The 18464-nt window shown below is 33.8% G+C and overlaps 1 protein-coding gene and 1 long non-coding RNA gene across 7 annotated transcripts in view; one reads left to right on the top strand and one right to left on the bottom strand.

Annotated features, from left to right (window-relative positions):
- Window positions 1–17947, top strand: part of TXNDC16 (thioredoxin domain containing 16) — a 120032-nt gene extending 102085 nt beyond the window's left edge. For 2 of the 6 annotated variants that reach the window (XM_082448397.1, XM_082448396.1), the window contains exons 17-21: window positions 1532–1616; window positions 3233–3371; window positions 7962–8122; window positions 10752–10942; window positions 15329–17947. In XM_082448397.1, the coding sequence (XP_082304523.1) occupies window positions 1532–1616; window positions 3233–3371; window positions 7962–8122; window positions 10752–10942; window positions 15329–15597 (845 nt within the window). In that variant the 3' untranslated portion in view covers window positions 15598–17947. Of the gene's footprint in view, window positions 1–1531; window positions 1617–3232; window positions 3372–7961; window positions 8123–10735 lie in introns of all 6 variants that reach the window. The other 4 variants (XM_082448399.1, XR_014260243.1, XM_082448398.1 and 1 more) reach the window with 4 other exon arrangements.
- LOC309654456 overlaps window positions 1–18464 on the bottom strand; it is a 354889-nt gene that overhangs the window by 167053 nt on the left and 169372 nt on the right. The gene's annotated exons all lie outside the window — the stretch shown is intronic.

Below are 18464 nucleotides of genomic sequence, written 5' to 3' on the forward strand. Positions count from 1 at the left end.
AGCACTCAGTTCTTTCTAGTTGCCTAGTTTTCTTATGAATCTTTTTGACTTTGTTATAGCACAGGCTAAAGAAAATATTTTCATGGGTTACTCATTTCTCATGAAATTTATGATTAGAAATGAGCTCTCAGTGCTGCCTGCTGGTGGATTTTGCCACTCTAGTAAGCTGGCTTTCCTACAGTGTTTCTCAGTCTTGTGGAAAGTATGCATCATTTTAAAGAAAACAATCTTGTGGTTACCCAGTGTTAACTGTGTTGACGCTCACATCACGAATATAGTGCTGACTACTAAGGTACAGATCTTTTGGGTTCAGCATACCCAGACCTCTAGGTGCTTTATGATTCAATTCTTCCATCATAGTTTTTCTATTTCAACTGCTATGAACCTTTTGTGCAGCGAGCTGAGCTATCATCTGGCCTTCAGTTGTCAAGAATACATCATTTATATCAGTCTACCTTTGCTCTTTTCTCATTAGTCTACAACTGTTTAATTCAGACTTGCTTCTTGGTTATAAGGTCCAGAATATGCTATTATTTATGAAAATGTATTCAGAAACCTACAGAGATAATAGTTCTTATTTTGAATATGTATATCATAACAAATGGGAAAAGACTGATACACAAATTAATCAAAGTTTAAAAGTAACAAAAACACATTACAGAAAATACAGGAAATAAAAGAAGAAGATAACAAATCCCTCATAATTATAGAATCCTAACACAGACACTGTTAGAGGACTAGAATTTCCAGTCTTCTATTTTTTCTATGCATATGAACACTTTTAGATTTTGTGGTTATAATGTGTGTATCATTTCACTTACCTGCTTTTCTTTCCAGGCTACATATAGGACAGCTGTCTCCATTTACCTTGCCTTAGGAGTAGATTAAAAAGGAACCAGTATTTATTTACTAAATCTGTATGATTAGAATCCTATAAATCTTATAAATTACAGTTGACCCTTGAAAACGAGGGGGTTAGGGGTGCTGACCCTCTGCACAGTTGAAAATCCCCAGACTGCTGTCTCTGCCTCAAAAATAAAGGAATTGATAAATGACCCACCCAAGGGCAGGAAGCTCAGTTTGGATAGAATTAGGACTCAAACTCTACTTCTTTTGATTCCGCATATTGTGATCTCTTGAACACAGTTGAACACATACTTTTCCCCACACTTAGTTAGTTTAAAGGTGTGTTAAATGAAAATACAGGTACTATATTTATTGAAAAAAATTCATGTATAAAGTGGGCCCATGCAGGTCAAACTCGTGTTGTTCAAGGGTCAACTGTACATTTGGAGTACATTTATTTACAGAACCAGAATTGTATTACATCAATGTACATTTCTGTAGTAATCAAATGTTATAAAAAGAACACAGATATATTTTAGAACCAATAAGGTATGTAAGGTCTGAACTTAAACATCTTTATAATTAATGAATAATTAAGCACTATCATCTGTAAACATGTTCGTCAGTTGAATAGCATACATAACTTGAAAGGTTTCAGATTTTTAACTTGTTTGTGTATTTATAGCAAAAGAAGAGTTCACGGAAGCAGGAAACTACCTAAAAGGATATGTTATCACAGGAATTTATTCTGAAGAAGATGTTTTGACACTGTAAGTCTGTTGGTCTTCTAATTTTAGGGAGGAAGAAGTTTGCAAAATATTGTTTGTCTTTACACAGTTGATGAAGGAAAATAGGGCAGCAACATAACTAAATTTTTAATTTCCTTCTGGGCAGATCTGGGAAGTACTACTTGGCTATTTAGAATTTTTAGATATTCAAAATTCTTCTTTAGGCTAGAGGCCTTCATGGGGCAACATTGGATTCATACTACTTCATCTTCCTGTAAAAGTTTTCCTCTTTGGATTCTATTACCTGCGATAAATTCTTTTCAGTTGTCATAGTTTTTTGAGGAATTTTATTTCTTGAGTGTCTGGGTTTTGATTTGCCACCAAGGTCTACATAAAAATCAGTTTTTCTGTATTTCTCGCAGAGTTTTAGGTGACGAACTGATAGTTCTACTTAATTTTGTTATTGCAGACATACACTTAAGCAGTGCTTTTTTTAGCCACTTAAGTTGCTTTATTTGTAGAATTCGGGGTTCCTGTGAAGTATCAAATATTTCAGTTGCTGTGGAATGAAGGACTGAACTGAAAATTTGGAAATTATGAATACATATTATGTTCTACTCTTATGACTCATCTTCAGATGCACGTGGAGTTAATAAGCCCCAGTTTGTGTTTATTACCCTCTGACTATATTATTCCTCATTGTCATTTCTGAGCTTAAATCTTTCATCCTAAATACTGGTGACACATGCTTTTGATGATCGAGCTCCATGAAATCAGTGATTTTTTAAAAGTGAATACAGAACTCCAGATCTTTAGGGAATATGAGACCTGTTCACCTGACACATGGACAGTCACCCACTCTCTTCTAGACCAGTAGTTTTCAGAGTATGTTTCGTTTATAACCAACTGGTTATATTACCAACAGGTAATCTGAAGACTGGGCTTTCTACTAATGCTTATAATATTATAATGTCTATACTTTTGTTTTAGCATGAATTAAGTTTTTACATGATATAAATGTGACTACATCACTGGTAATTTCACACAAGGCATTTTTTTCCTATTTAGTGATTTTCTTTGAAGTTTAGTTAGCAAAAGTAGTGGTAGGAGGGAGCAGATTTGGGCTCTGTTTCAGTGGAGAGAGCACAAACTCTGTATCTGGAATACCTCAGTGTGAATTCTGTCTCTGCTGTTTACCGCTCTTTCATCATCAGTAAACAGAGGGTTATAGGGCTGTTCTGACGGTTAAATAAAGACTTAACTAGAAGCACCTGGTATAGTGCCTGGCAAATAACAGGCCCATTCTCATAAATGCCTGTCTCCTTGGCTCAGCAGTTTGGTGAGCAGCCCAAAAAGTGGAGAACCATTCAGTGTGTTCCTAATCCTATTTGGACATTTTCTTGATGAATAAGTTGTCTAGAAAAACAAATCTGGCTAGATTACTATCTGTTGCTTTCTTCTAATCTAGATTATCAAGGTTCTTGAACTTGCTCAGATAGTCTCACATAGAAGATAAGTTTGTCTGGAAATCGAGTTCTTTTTTCCTTAGTAGGGCTTCCCATTTGCTGCCTCCATTGTGACTTCTTGGCCTAACTGTTCATATTTTTGATGATTTGCTATATTTTGGTTGGAAATTTTAATACTACGTTTCTCCATAGGTCAAATAAATATGCTGTAACTCTTCCAGCCCTGCTGCTTGCCAGACACAAAGAAGGCAAAATCGAGAGCATTTCATTAGCTAACGTCCATGCTCAAGAAATAGTTCAAATAATAACAAATGCATCACTGGAAACATTTGTGAGTATATTTTATAATAAGGATGTTATTTGAAATAAGAAAATCTAGACCAGTTAAAGACAGTGTGTTTTAATATGTGATTTTCCAGCTTTTGTTGGCACAGGGCATGATGTGTTGTGATGTCAAGATTCATTGGGTTGCTCTGTTTTATTATTCACCTGTTATGCATACAGCTTCTTTAGTCCACTGCCAAAAGTTTACGTGTCTTTGGATTATTTTTATTGCTAAGATGCTTGTGACTGATGGCCAGTTGAAGTACTCAATCTAGGCTGAAACTTGGCATAAAGCACATAGATTCCAGAGAGCAGACTTCTGGGCTTCAGATCCTTGCTTGTCTTCCTACTGGCTGTATGTAAGCATCTCTGTGCCTCAGTTTCCACATGTGTAAAATGTAGGTGATAGTAGCCCCTGCTGCAGAGCGTTATTGTAAGGACTAAATGAGATAGGTGTTCAGTGCTCTGTGTACAGTGTTTGGCCCCTGGTAAACACTCAACATATGTTACCTGGTATTATTACTTTTACCATTTTAGAGCAAAATACTGTCTTACGAAAGTCCTTTTCTGATGCTTACTTTGTGTAATAATGGATTCAGGGGCCCAGCAGATGTAACCTGCATTTCTTGATTTTGGTTGTTTTGCATTAATATTAATTGTAGCTAGAATATTATAAATTTATGCTTTCCTACCTTTCTAAAGTGCCATAGGGGCACTATTATCAACTATAAATACTGAACGAATATCCTCCTGTTACTGTTTTTTGTCATGCTGATCTAAATGATATTACATTTTAGGCTCAAAGAAATGAATGTATTCTTTAAGTTTTTTGTGACCTCAGTTCTATTGCCTCCCCTCCCCCAATTAAAGTTACAGTTTATAATTAATCAAATCATTACTATTTTCAGGATGTGGTTTTCTAAATTATTTATAAAGTAACATTTTTGTCTTTAATGACATTATTAAATGACTTTCTTTAGCATATACATAGTGTAATATTTTTGGAATTATTATAAGACTTTAGCTTTTTTTTCCAAGATAATACAGGAAACCATAAAGAAGAAAATCAGAATAAACCATAACTTCTTTAACCAAGTTTAAATTTGGGGATATATTTTCCCGAACTTAAAAAAAAATTCCATGTGTATATATGTGTTTATCTTTTTATATTAAGGGATATTTCCACCAAGAAATAAAGATTTGCATATTAGTTTTTAAATATTGGCATAATATTCTGTTGTACTAATAAACCACAATTTATCTAATTTCCTGTTGGTTAATATTTAAGATGTCTTTAGTTTGTTTTGTTTTGTTTTATTCCGGGACCATCCTTATAGATAATCTTTGGGTGTTGCTACGACTATATACGTATGGTAAGTTCATAGAATTTGAATTGCTAGTCCAAAGGGTAGGCACATTTTGAAGGCTTCTGACATTTATTCCTTTTTCGCCCAGCAGAAGATTTGTATCATTTTACTCTTTAATCTTTGCCTAACTGCTAGATAAAAATAGGTATCTAATTTTTTTCTTTAAGATTATATTCTTTAAGGCTGAGAAACTGTGGGCAAGCTTAGCAACTATCAATGTTTATAGTTAAGGCAAATTTACAACGTTTTGGTTTTCAGTGTTCAACTAAATAGTGAACAGCTGTAATAAAATTTATTTTGCTTTTAGTTACGATCTTTTCATAAATTCTAAAACCTTCAAGTGGTTATTAAATTTCTCAATGCTGCTTTGTGTTGGAGCTTTAAGTCTAGATAATCAGTGACTGTGTACAGTAGCCAGCTAGCAGTAAACTGTCTCCTGGCCTACACCTAGTTACCAGAAGGACTTTGGATCCTTCCTCTGGATAGGAAAGAGGAGTGGATGGCCGGATGGTAAACATTTTTTATATAACATCGAACTTTTATTTTAATGAACCTGATGACAAATTAGTCCAGGTAAATAGTGCCCAAATCTGAAATACATGATAATTTACTATGTAAATATCATAAGTAAGCAATGATATATCCAAGGCTGTCACACTTAGAACTATTTGTTAGGTAATATGTTTAGCACTTTTCTCAGATACATGGAGTTCCTTTTTATGTTCTTATTATGAATAAGTTAAGAATATCAGAACCCACACTATTATAGTCTCTTACATACGCAAATAGCCAAAGGTCACCTTCCAGCGACCACATTTGATGACCTTTTCTGTTTCTCCTTAACCTCTGAATAGCAATCAAAACTCTTGATTGTGCTTTTCCTTCTTAAAATTCTCTCTTCCTTTGGCTTTTGCAATTCAATCCTCTCTAGGTACACTTTCAACCCTCTGGCCACTCTAGAATTACATCTTCAACCCTTTTTTCTTTTTTTGCTATGTTTTTCTTTGGGAGACTTTATCTATACCCATAACTTCTACTGTCATACTAGCTGATGATTCCTAACTCTGTTTCTAATCTTAACTTCTAAACTCACACAACTCTTACTCTTTCTTTCCTGACATAGGAAAGAGCAGTGCCTGTCACTAGCCTGTCTTTCCACAAATTCATATTCCAGTTAGTTAGTCATCTAAAACAGGCCTAACCATGTCATTCATTTGATACAAAATGTCAGTATTCCTGAGAGCTAGAAAACCTATGGAGTCATTTTCCCATCTGGTTTGACAGCCACGTTTGCCTCTTGCCTGCCTGAGTCTGGTACGCTTCACTCTCACTGTTCCCCAGATACTCTGCATGCCTTAACACCTGTCTGCACCCTCATGATGCTCCCTGTATCTGGAATCCCCGCTCTAGCACACACCTCTATCTATCAAGGTCTTATTCCTTATGCAAGGCCCAGATCAAATACCACTTCCTAAGATCACCCATGAGCTCCCCTAACTTGTTTTTTAGTTTTAATTTAGAGCCAATAGGTTTCCTTAGTGTCACACATTAAGTTTTTTCTTGGATCACAGCAGTTTGTATACTTCTTTCCTTCTCTAAACTATGAACTCTTTGAGGGCAGGGTAAGCATCTTACTTCTTTTTGATTCAGTACCCAGCATAAGATCTTGAAGTTCTCAATAAATTTTTGGATTGAGCAGTGGTGGCTCCATTGCACCGGATTCGTCAAATCCATTCTGCTGGCTTGATGAGATCTGTCAATTTTAGGAAGGGGACATAACTCATGTAGAAGAGAAAAGATGATAGTTAATACAAGAATACAACACAGAGGAGTTTGCAGAAGAAGGGATCTAAGATTTAAATCATGAAAGAGGAAGGTGTGAAAAGAGGATTTTGAGTGTGAAGAGAAAGAATTTAAAGGAAAATGAGAATTGGCAGAGGAAAGTTGTTTTGAGAACTAAGTATGGAAAAGTATGTGCCAGAGTTTGGTGTTTGGGGATGAATCAGAGGTGGTTGGCACCATGAAAAAGATTGTTCATTTGGATTTCTAGTGTGATCCAATGAAATGGGAAGCTGGTGAACAGGATGCCTGAGTGCTAGTTTCATTTAACTCTTCCTCCTACTAAGCTGTGTGACTTCAGCAAGTCAGCTTCTCGTCTTTGGTTTCCTTATCTGTCAGCAGGGGATTAGTTTTATGATATAGGAAGATTTAATCCAGCTCATAAGTACATCCAGAAGATGAATTAATAGATGTGGTACTAAAAATGGAAAATAGTAGAAGCCTTTAATATTCTAAGTCAATGCTATTTTCTTTTTTTAATTTTTATTGGAGTATAGTTAATTTACAATGTTGTGTTAGTTTCAGGTATACAACAAAGTGAATCAGTTATACATATACATATATCCACTCTTTTTTAGATTCTTTTCCCATATAGGCCATTACAGAGTATTGAGTAGAGTTCCCTGTGCTATACAGTAGGTCCTTATTAGTTATCTATTTTATATATAGTGTCACTGCTATTTTTAATCCTGAATATGTTAACTTTGTTTGTTACTCTTTTCAATTCTTGTTAATAACAGCCTAGACAAGTTGTCTTCTACAAATATATAAAAAACATTGTTCTTTTTTAATTAGTAAAAAGAATAAAAGGGTAAAATTTCTTATTTCTTACTAAATTTTTTCATTGTTATTTTAAACCCCAAAGAAATAAGAGACTTTTAAAATTTGTTTTAGCATATTATTGGATTACTTTAATTATGCTAAAAATGCATAATTTTGAAACAAAGTAAGATTTTATTAATTTTTAAGTAATCATAGATGTTAAAAGATTATATCTTTAAAGCTCAGCTTATGTTTTTTTTCAAAAATTTTATAAAGATATAACAAGAATTTTATTTGTCATGTGTATGTTGGCTAGTCTGATCCAGATTTTAGCATAAGAAATTATTAGAAGTGCTACATCCTTGTAAAACAGGGAGCTCCTTTAATTTATTTTCAAATTCTATTAGTAGTTTTATTTTGAAAATAACTCATTCTTAAGACAAAATGGGTTTAAATTAAAAAACTCTTGAGATTCATAGTTATTAATCAGTATAGCAAAATCTCCACTTAAATGAAAGTGTTTGAAATATATTTTACAAACTAAAATTGCAAGAGTGATTTGAACATTATTTTCTACTTTATACACTATAATTCTCCGTTTCTCTTGGTTTGTTTTTTGTTTTAAACAGCCAGAAATCACTGTGGAAAATCTTCCCACTTATTTAAGACTTCAGAAACCATTACTCATTTTATTCAGTGATGGCAGCATAAATCCTCAGCATAAAAAAGCAATATTGACGCTGGTAAAAGAGAAACACTTGGATTCACTTACCCCTTGCTGGTTAAATCTGTAAGTATATATTTTTTTATTTTTTAATACATAAAAGGTAAAGAAAGTATAATTATTATTAAATTTTCATTAGGGAATGAAACTCTACCTGTGGAGTTATATATTATGGAACCAATATGTATGTTATCATGATATTTTAGTAACTAAACTCCCTCAGATTGTCTAAGATGACATTGTTTTAGATCGAATTCTGTTTTACAGTAAATTCTTTTTTTTTTTTTTTTTGCTGTGTGATTTTTTTTCCAGCTTTACTGAGGTATAAATGACAAATAAAATTGTAAGATATTTAAAATATACATTGTAATAATTTGATATATGTATACATTGTGAAAAGATTCTTCCATCTAGTTAATTAACACATCCATCACCTCACATATTTGTTTTATATTTATAAACTTTGGGGGGCGGTGAGAACATTTAAGTTCTACTCTCTTAGCAAATTTCAATGATACAGTACAGTATTATCAACTATAGTCATCATGTTATACATTAAATCCTCAGACCTTATTCATCTTGCAACTGAAAAGTCTGTATTCTTTTACCAATCTCTCCTTATTTCCCCCACCCTGCAGTCCCTGACAACTTGTCTACTCTGTTTTTATGAATTTGACTTTTTTTTAAGATTCTACATATAAGTGATACTACTATGTAGTATTTGTCTTTCTTTGTCTGGCTTATTTCACTTAGCATAATGCCCTCAAATTCCATCCATGTTGTAGCAAATAGCAGGCTTTCCTTCTTTCTTATGGCTGAATAATATTCCATTCTCTAAGTCTGTTTCTGTTTTATAAATAAGTTCATTTGTATCATTTTTTTTAGATTCCACATGTAAGTGACATCATATGATATGATATTTGTCTTTCTCTGACTTCTTCCCTTACTTTGATAATCTCCAGGTCCATATACATTGCTGCAAATGGCATTATTTCATTTTTTCAATGGCTGAGTAATATTCCATTGTATATATGTGCCACATCTTTATCCACTCCTCTGTTGATGGACATTTAGGTTGCTTCAGTGTCTTGGCTATTGTAAACTGTGCTGCAGTGAACATTGGGAGTGCATGTATCTTTTTGAACCATGTTTTTCTCCAGATATAATATGCCCAGGAGTGGGATTGCTGGATCATATAGTAGCTCTATTTTTAGTTTCTTAAGGAACCTCCATATTGTTCTCCATACTGGCTGTACCAATTTACATTCCCACCAACAGTGCACAAGGGTTCCAGTTTTTCCACATCCTCCCTAGTGCTTGTTATTTGTGGTCTTTTGTTGATAGCCATTCTGACAGGTGTAAGGTGATATCTCATTGTGGTTTTGATTTGCATTTCCCTGATGATTAGTGATGTTAAGCATCTTTTTATGTACCTTTTGGTCATTTGTATGTTTTCTTTACAAAAATGTTTATTCAGTTATGTCCATTATTTAATTGAATTGTTGTTTTGTGATTGAGTTGTGTGAGTTCTTTAGTTATTTTAGATATTAATCCCCTATCAGATACATGATTTGCAAATATTTTCTCCCCTTCTGAAGGTTGCCTTTTCATTTTGTTGGTTTCCTTTGCTGTGCAGAAGTTTTTTAGTTTGATGTAGTCCCACTTGCTTATTTTTGCTTTTGTTGCCTTTGTTTTTGGTGTCATACAATAAATTTTTAAAGAAAATAATTTTTCTGATTTTAAAAGTAATGGATGTTCATTGAGGGAAATTTGGCAAATACAGAAAAATAAACATTGTGTTATTTTGGCATTTTTCTTTAATTCCTTTTTCTGTATTTCTGTATTTTAAAAATTCAGCCTAAAACTTTACAGAAAATTATCGGTGCATTTACCAGCAATATTTCCTGGTATATTTTCTAGATGTGTGGTTTGTGTTATTACATTTAATGTCTCTGAACACAGTTCACGTATATAGATACACTATCCATTGTTCAAAGTCATCAGATGAAAGACATTTCATTTTTAACTCATTGGAAAAATTACAAAAATGAGGCAGTGTACACTTTTGTTGTGAAGAATTCACTAACAGTACAGCCTACTACTTGAAACAAAATTTTCCCAGGTAATTATCCTTGTAGCTATCTCAGAGTGAAATAGTCCTTTCCATAATGTGGAATGTGCTGTATTAGGAAAAATAGGTGTCTTAAACTTGTGGTTTCCTTGTATGAATACTTTTAAAAATCTTTTTAATTTGAAATTAATCCTGAGAAAAGAGACAATTTGATTTGGAAAAGGGGTATTTATTATGAGTATCTTGTTATTTTATAGTTTTGTAGCCATTTAATTTTTGAGCTGACGTGATCAGATACTTGACTAAACTTTGGAAGGAACCTATTGATTGTATTGAGACAAAATTGACAAGCCTTTGGACTATGTTTTTCATTAAAACTCATTGGTTGCCTTTTTTCTCCTAAGAGAAATACAGTAAGTACCCTATGTTAAAAGAAACTTTTTATGACTCTGATTACTAATAACATAGTTACAGACCTCTTGATTTTTAAGACATATTTTCATAAAATAAACTTCCTGGCATGATACTATATTTAAAGGTTAATATGTTTTACAAACTGTTGTTCTTGTTATTTTTTTATAGAAAGAAATATTAATTAACGTGTTCAGTTGCTCCCTTTTATAGGAAGAATACTCCTGTGGGGAGAGGAATCTTGCAGGCATATTTTGATACCCTGCCTCCCCTTCCTCTTCTTGCTGTGGTAAATCTGCATTCAGGCGGCCAAGTATTTGCATTTCCTTCAGACCAGGCTATCACTGAACAGAACCTTTTATTGTGGCTGAAAAAATTAGAAGCAGGACTAGAAAGTCATATCAGTAAGTTTCCTGTTTTAATGTGCACAATTCTATATTTTGTTACATGGATTTTTTTAAACTTAAATTATTGTTCATGGATGCTAGAATGAGTTGAATTGTAATGTTTGTAAGTATTCTAAATATTAATATGCTGATAGCATTGTCCATGGGACAGTCTCCTATATGGTAGGTATTATTACCCACAGAAAATAAGTGTCGTATGAAATTTAATAATAATAGCTAACATTTATTGAATGCTCAGTAGGTGTCTGGCTCAAAGCTACGTGATTCACATGCATTATCTCATTTATTCTCACAATAGTCATAGGAATTATCATTACCTGTAGAAGAGTTAAGTAACTAGTTCAAAGTCATATAATTAACCAGTAAATGAGGAAGCTTGGATTTCAACATGGCTCTGTTGTACTCCAGAGCCAGAATTTTGAACCACAAGAAAATAGATCTTGACCCAGAATTTATAATGCTGGCTTATGACATGCCATAGTCCCTATTTTTCTAAAACCTATGTGGATTTATACCTGTGGTATAGATGTGTATGTTAGTTTATATACAATTGTGACAACAACAAGCCTGTTGATATAATTTAAATTAGTTAACATGTAATAATCTAGATCATTAGTCTGTTGAGGAAATAGTGTGAAATTTGATGTAATGAAAAGTTTCCTAAGGTACTTCTGAGGATTTTGTTATTGGAAACCAAATGAACTATATTATAATAACATTTTGACACTGTTCATGACTGAGTTCTGAAATAAGGGTGTGTGTGTGAATATATATGTATACACACTGTGAATATATATGTATATACACACACAGTTCTGGTATATAAACTCCAATTCAGTGTTACACTGTCTCTCAGCCAGCATGCATTGTGTGAGTCTGTCATTATGTATATTTTTGTATATTTAATCAGATTCTTGAATTTATTTGTTTTAAGTGCCAATCATTGCAGCACACCTGTTCTTCCCAGGAGGTCTATCTACTTCATTTCTGTTAAGTTACACAGTTTTAACTAAATTATTGTGTTTAAATAGTCTATAAAAGGTATTTGTATATTGAAATGTAATCCACATACCATAAAATGCACCCTTTTAAAGTATACAATTTGATGTTTTTTTGGTATATTCACGAGGCTGTGCAACCATTACCACTACTGAATTTTAAAACATTTTCATCACCGCAAAAAGAAACCCTATACCCATTAGCACTCACACCCCATTCTCCCCTCCCTTCATTCCCTGACAACCACTCATGTACCATCTGTCTTTATGGATTTGCCTAATCTGGACATTTCGTATAAATGGAATCATACAACATGAGGCCTTTTGGGTCTGGCTTCTCACCCTTAGCATAGGCTTTCAAGGATCATTCATGTTATAGCATGAATCAGTAGTTCATTCCTTTCTGTGGATGAATAATATTCTATTGGACGGATATACCCCATTTTGTTTCTCCATTCAGCAGTTGATGGACATTTGCATTGTCTCCACTTTTTGCTATTATGAATAATGCTGCTATGAACATTCATGTACATGTTTTTCTATCACATACACAGATAGCATATGGCAGTTGCCCCACTCTCTTGAATACAGCATCTTTGTAACAGGTTTTAAATTGGGAAATTTACATCCTCCAACTCTGTTCTTCATGTGCAGGATTATTTTGGCTTTTCTGGGTCCTTTTAGATGTATATATTTTTAAGTCTTAATTTTCTGAGATAATTTATTAGTTTTAACATTTTCCTAGGATATGTAAAAAAGTAATTAATTGACTATTTTGTCTTCCATAATCTGAAAGAAGCCTTTCTATGGTTGTTATCACTCAACGCTGGCTTCTTCATTCTAGCCACACAACATAGGGGTCCTTTCGGTTGTAGCTCTTGAACTCTTCAGATAGTCTGCGTTCTCTTCTCTATCTGCATTGCTATTTTATAGAAGCAGTTGAGTGTTGTCATTTTGCAGTTGCTGTGACACAGAGGCCTCGGGGACTCTAAGTCAGATAGGATTATATGTAAGTCAGGCCAGAGTACTTCTCCAACTGAATTGCTTTAAAAAAGGTCGTGTGATGTTCAAAGACACAGAAACCTGAGCTTCTGACCCAGCCTCCTTGATTACTAACTGTGGTTTTAGGCAAGTTTTTTCTTGTTCCCTCCTTTACAGCTATAAAAGGAGATTAATAGTTCCTACTCTGACTACGTCACAGTTATTTTAAAAATCAAAATTAAGTATACAAAGGCATACATTTTAAAGTGTAAAACCTAAAGTGTTATTATTCTTCATGTAAAGATCCTTTCCTACAAGGAGCATCCTTGGGGGCTTTGATTCCTCAACTCAAACCATTACTAGAGGAAAGAATCAGAATTATTCTTCTGAGTTTCCTGAAAGACTGGTATTTCTTCCATTGCAATTATGTTAATACCTCTGGTTTCCATTACTTCTTTGTATCACTGCTTCTGATCTTAAGTTATTCCTGCAGCCTCTGGGAATAGAGAAGAAGCAAAGGTCCAAGCAGGGCTTTTCTGTATTGGGGCTTGTCTTCTGTGCTGCCAGGACCTGCTCTCACCACACCTTGGGAGACAGATCTGAGACAGGGATGTTGCAGCTACTCTTAGAATAGCCTGAATCTGTAACATGGTGCCACCAGTCCCTGCCTCACTTTGCTTGCTGCACATCTTAATTTCTGTGAAATTGTCACCACTGGCTATTCTTACTTGAGATTTACACTTAATTTTGGTCACGTTCTCTGACCTTTCTAGGCCTTGGTTTTCTCACCTATAAAATTGGGATAATAATTGTGCTTTCCTCATAGGGTTGTAAGGATTAAATACGTAATGCCTGATATATAGTAAAGCCTCAATCAAGGTTGGCAATTATTATTATTATCGTTACTAATTTGATAATAATGTCTTTATTGCCCATATGTGATGAGAGTACAGTTTTATTTGTAACTGAAAACATTAAGATCTTTATAGAGTTCCTTCAGGAAATAATTAGCAGAATTAAGATGTCCAGTTTCAGGCATTTTGTCGTCATCTCAGACCACTAGGCTGCAGTGTTTACCTTAAAAAATAAATACTGCTAAATCTTTGCTGTGCTTTAAATTGGACTTTTCTTAAAGATACTTTATCTGCATATTGCAAAGTATAGTTATTCTTACTTCTTACCTAGTCATTATATTCAAGAAACTATTTTATCTGTTTGTCACTTTTGAGTCTGCTAACCTGGCACTGTAATTTGAAACATCAATTACAAGGGTAGCCTAAATGTAATACCCTGCTGATGTACCATGGATTTCATATAATTGACTCTGAGTGAAGAAATCATATATCAATAAGTAGAGTATAGATATATATATATATTGATGCAGATTTTCGTTTGTGCTTTAATCTACTCTAGGAAATTAAAGTTTCCTAGAATGTCCTAAGCTTTTATTTGATTTATGAGAGATGCTAAAGTTTTTATTTTTGAGCATTACTTTCTTTTCATGTACCAGTGTATAGATCCTTTCACTGGAATTCATTTTTTAAATGTTTACTTTGCACATTTCCTTATATATAGTTTATTTCTCAAATAGTATTTTAAATAGGCAACTAAACTCTGAAATTGTGTGAAATCTGTTTACTAAATGGAGAAAAGCTAGTTTATCTCATATATATATGTTATCAGCGTAAATTCATTTTCTTTTTTTAATGACCAATGTTTTAAAATAATGTTAAGATTCACTGCCATGATTCCAATCACTGTCTGTTTACAGTACAGTTGATTCCATAGCAATTTTTAATGATTTCTTGCCTATAATTATTTTTATAAAATGTACTTTTTTTTCATCAAGTATGTGCAAAGGATGTTAATCAAATCTTCCAAAACAGAAAATGCTTTAAAACGTAAGGAAATACTTGTCTAAATAATAAATCTCTATGTATGTTCCAAAATTTCTTTCTGGAATATTTCATAGTTATAGTTCTTTGGGATAAAGACAGGGATAGGGAGGGAAGCAAGAGACTTCTTCATTTTAACTTGTCCCTGGCTATATGTAATCTCATTACACATATTGCTATTTTTTAAAACCTCAACAAGGGTTAACAGGCAGTGAGATTATGGACCTTTTGTGTTTTACCTATTAATACTTATCTTTATTTAAAATAGAATAGCATTTTAAATAGAATAGCTTGTAAATGTAATATATGAAAAATGTCTAACAATGACAAATGTATCAAGCTTCTTAGACAATGATGATAATAAAATATAGCTTTGCTCAGATAAGGAAACCTGATAAGGCCTTCACTCCTACAAATATATTTTGCAAAATAAAACATTTTCTAGTATATTCATGTGATGAGATTTTATATCTGTTCATCTTTAATGCTTGATTCTGTCTTTCTTCCAGAAATTTTACCTGCTCAGGAATGGAAACCTCCTCTGCCTGCTTATGATTTTCTAAGTATGATGGATGCTGCAACATCTCAGCATCCTGCTAGGAAAGTTCCTGAGTGTATAAAAGAAACTGATGTACAGGAAAATGATAAAGAACAGCCTGAAGATAAATTAGCAATCAGAAATGAACCTACTGGAACACTGAGAACAAAGCATTGGAATAGAAGTAATTGGTTTGAAGAAGCCAAAAAACAATTCAGGCATGATAATAAAGAATTATGATGCTCAAAAGTGAGCTAATTAATTTCATAGGGCTGTGGAAAGCTTTCTGAAGTCTTTTTGGCTTATTTGATAGACTTAAGAATTTATTTCATTAAGAAGTAATACTATCTCACCACTATTATTCAACATAGTTTTGGAATTTTTAGCCACAGCAATCAGAGAAGAAAAAGAAATAAAAGGGATCCAAATCAGAAAAGAAGAAGTAAAGCTGTCACTGTTTGCAGATGACATGATACTATACATAGAGAATCCTAAAAATGCTACCAGAAAACCACTAGAGCTAATCAACGAATTTGGTAAAGTAGCAGGATACAAAATTAATGCACAGAAATGTCTTGCATTCCTATACACTAATGATGAAGAATCTGAAAGTGAAATTGAGAAAACACTCCCATTTACCATTGCAACAAAAGAATAAAATACCTAGGAATAAACCTACCTAAGGAGACAAAAGACCTGTATGCAGAAAATTATAAGACACTGATGAAAGAAATTAAAGATGATACAAATAGATGGAGAGATATACCATGTTCTTGGATTGGAAGAATCAACATTGTGAAAATGACTATACTACCCAAAGCAATCTACAGATTCAATGCAATCCCTATCAAACTACCACTGGCATTTTTCACAGAACTAGAACAAAAAATTTCACAATTTGTATGGAAACACAAAAGACCCCAAATAGCCAAAGCAATCTTGAGAAAGAAAAACGGAGCTGGAGGAATCAGGCTCCCTGACTGCAGACTATACTACAAAGCTACAGTGATCAAGACAGTATGGTACTGGCACAAAAACAGAAATATAGATCAAAGGAACAGGACAGAAAGCCCAGAGATAAACCTACACACATATGGTCACCTTATTTTTGATAAAGGAGGCAAGAATATACAATGAAGAAAAGACAGCCTCTTCAATAAGTGGTGCTGGGAAAACTGGACAGCTACATGTAAAAGAATGAAATTAGAACACTCCCTAACACCATACACAAAAATAAACTCAAAATGGATTAAAGACCTAAATGTAAGGCCAGACACTATAAAACTCTTAGAGGAAAACATAGGCAGAACACTCTATGACATAAATCACAGCACGATCCCTTTTGACCCACTTCCTAGAGAAATGGAAATAAAAGCAAAAATAAACAAATGGGACCTAATGAAACTTAAAAGCTTTTGCAGAGCAAAGGAAACCATAAACAAGACGAAAAGACAGCCCTCAGAATGGGAGAAAATAGTTGCAAATGAAGCAACTGACAAAGGATTAATCTCCAAAATTTACAAGCAGCTCAATATCAAAAACCCAACCCAATCCCAAAATGGGCAGAAGACCTAAATAGACATTTCTCCAAAGAAGTTATACAGATTGCCAGCAAACACATGAAAGAATGCTCAACATCATTAATCATTAGAGAAATGCAAATCAAAACTACAATGAGATATCATCTCACACCAGTCAGAGTGGCCATCATCAAAAAATCTAGAAACAATAAATGCTGGAGAGGGTGTGGAGAAAAGGGAACCCTCTTGCACTGTTGGTGGGAATGTAAATTGATAACAGCCACAATGGAGAACAGTATGGAGGTTCCTTAAAAAACTAAAAATAGAACTACCATACGACCCAGGAATCCCACTACTGGGCATATACCCTGAGAAAACCATAATTCAAAAAGAGTCATGTACCAAAATGTTCATTGCAGCTCTATTTACAATAGCCAGGACATGGAAGCAACCTAAGTGTCCATCGACAGATGAATGGATAAAGAAGATGTGACACATATACAATGGAATATTACTCAGCCATAAAAAGAAACGAAATTGAGTTGTTTGTAGTGAGGTGGATGGACCTAGAGTCTGTTATACAGAGTGAAGTAAGTCAGAAAGAGAAAAACAAATACCGTATGCTAACACATGTATATGGAATCTAAAAAGAAAAAAAAAAAAGGTCATGAAGAACCTAGTGGCAAGACGGGAATAAAGTCACAGACCTACTAAAGAATGGACTTGAGGATACGGGGAGGGCGAAGGGTAAGCTGGGACAAAGTGAGAGAGTGGCATGGACATATATATACTACCAAATGTAAAATAGGTAGCTAGTGGGAAGCAGCCACATAGCACAGGTAGATCAGCTCGGTGCTTTGTGACCACCTAGATGGGTGGGATGGGGAGGGTGGGAGGGAGGGAGACACAAGAGGGAAGAGATACGGGGGTATATGTATATGTATAACTGATTCACTTTGTTATTAAGCAGAAACTAACACACCATTGTAAAGCAATTATACTCCAATAAAGAAGTTAAAAAAAAAAAGAAAGAAGATACAAATTACTAATATCAAAAATGAAAGAGGAAACATCACTACAGATCCCATGGATTATAATAGTATATTAAAGGAACAATATGAACAGCTCTATGTCCACAAATTTGATAACCTAGATGAAATGGATGAATTCCTTTAAAGACAATCTGCCAAAACTCACACAAGAAGAAGTAGACCATCTGAATAGGCCTACAGCTATTGAAGAAGTTGAATCAATCATTAATAACCTTTTAAAACAGAAAGCACCATGCCCAGATGTGTTCACTGGGGGATTTTATCCAACATTTAAAGAACAAATTATACCAATTCTTTGCAATTTATTCCAAAAGATAGAAGCCAATAAAATACTTCTAACTCATTCTATGAGGCCAGCATTACTCTAATATCAAAACCAGTCAAAGATAGTACAAGAAAACTATAGACCAACAGTGGGCCATGAACATAGATGCAAAAATAGTCAACAAATTGAATCTGACAATGTACAAAAAAAATTATGTACCATGACCAAGTGGGATTTATCCTTGGTAGGCAAGGATGCATCAACATTTGA

Source organism: Balaenoptera physalus (assembly GCF_965194825.1).
Source record: "Balaenoptera physalus genome assembly, chromosome: 2".
Taxonomy (NCBI): domain Eukaryota; kingdom Metazoa; phylum Chordata; class Mammalia; order Artiodactyla; family Balaenopteridae; genus Balaenoptera; species Balaenoptera physalus.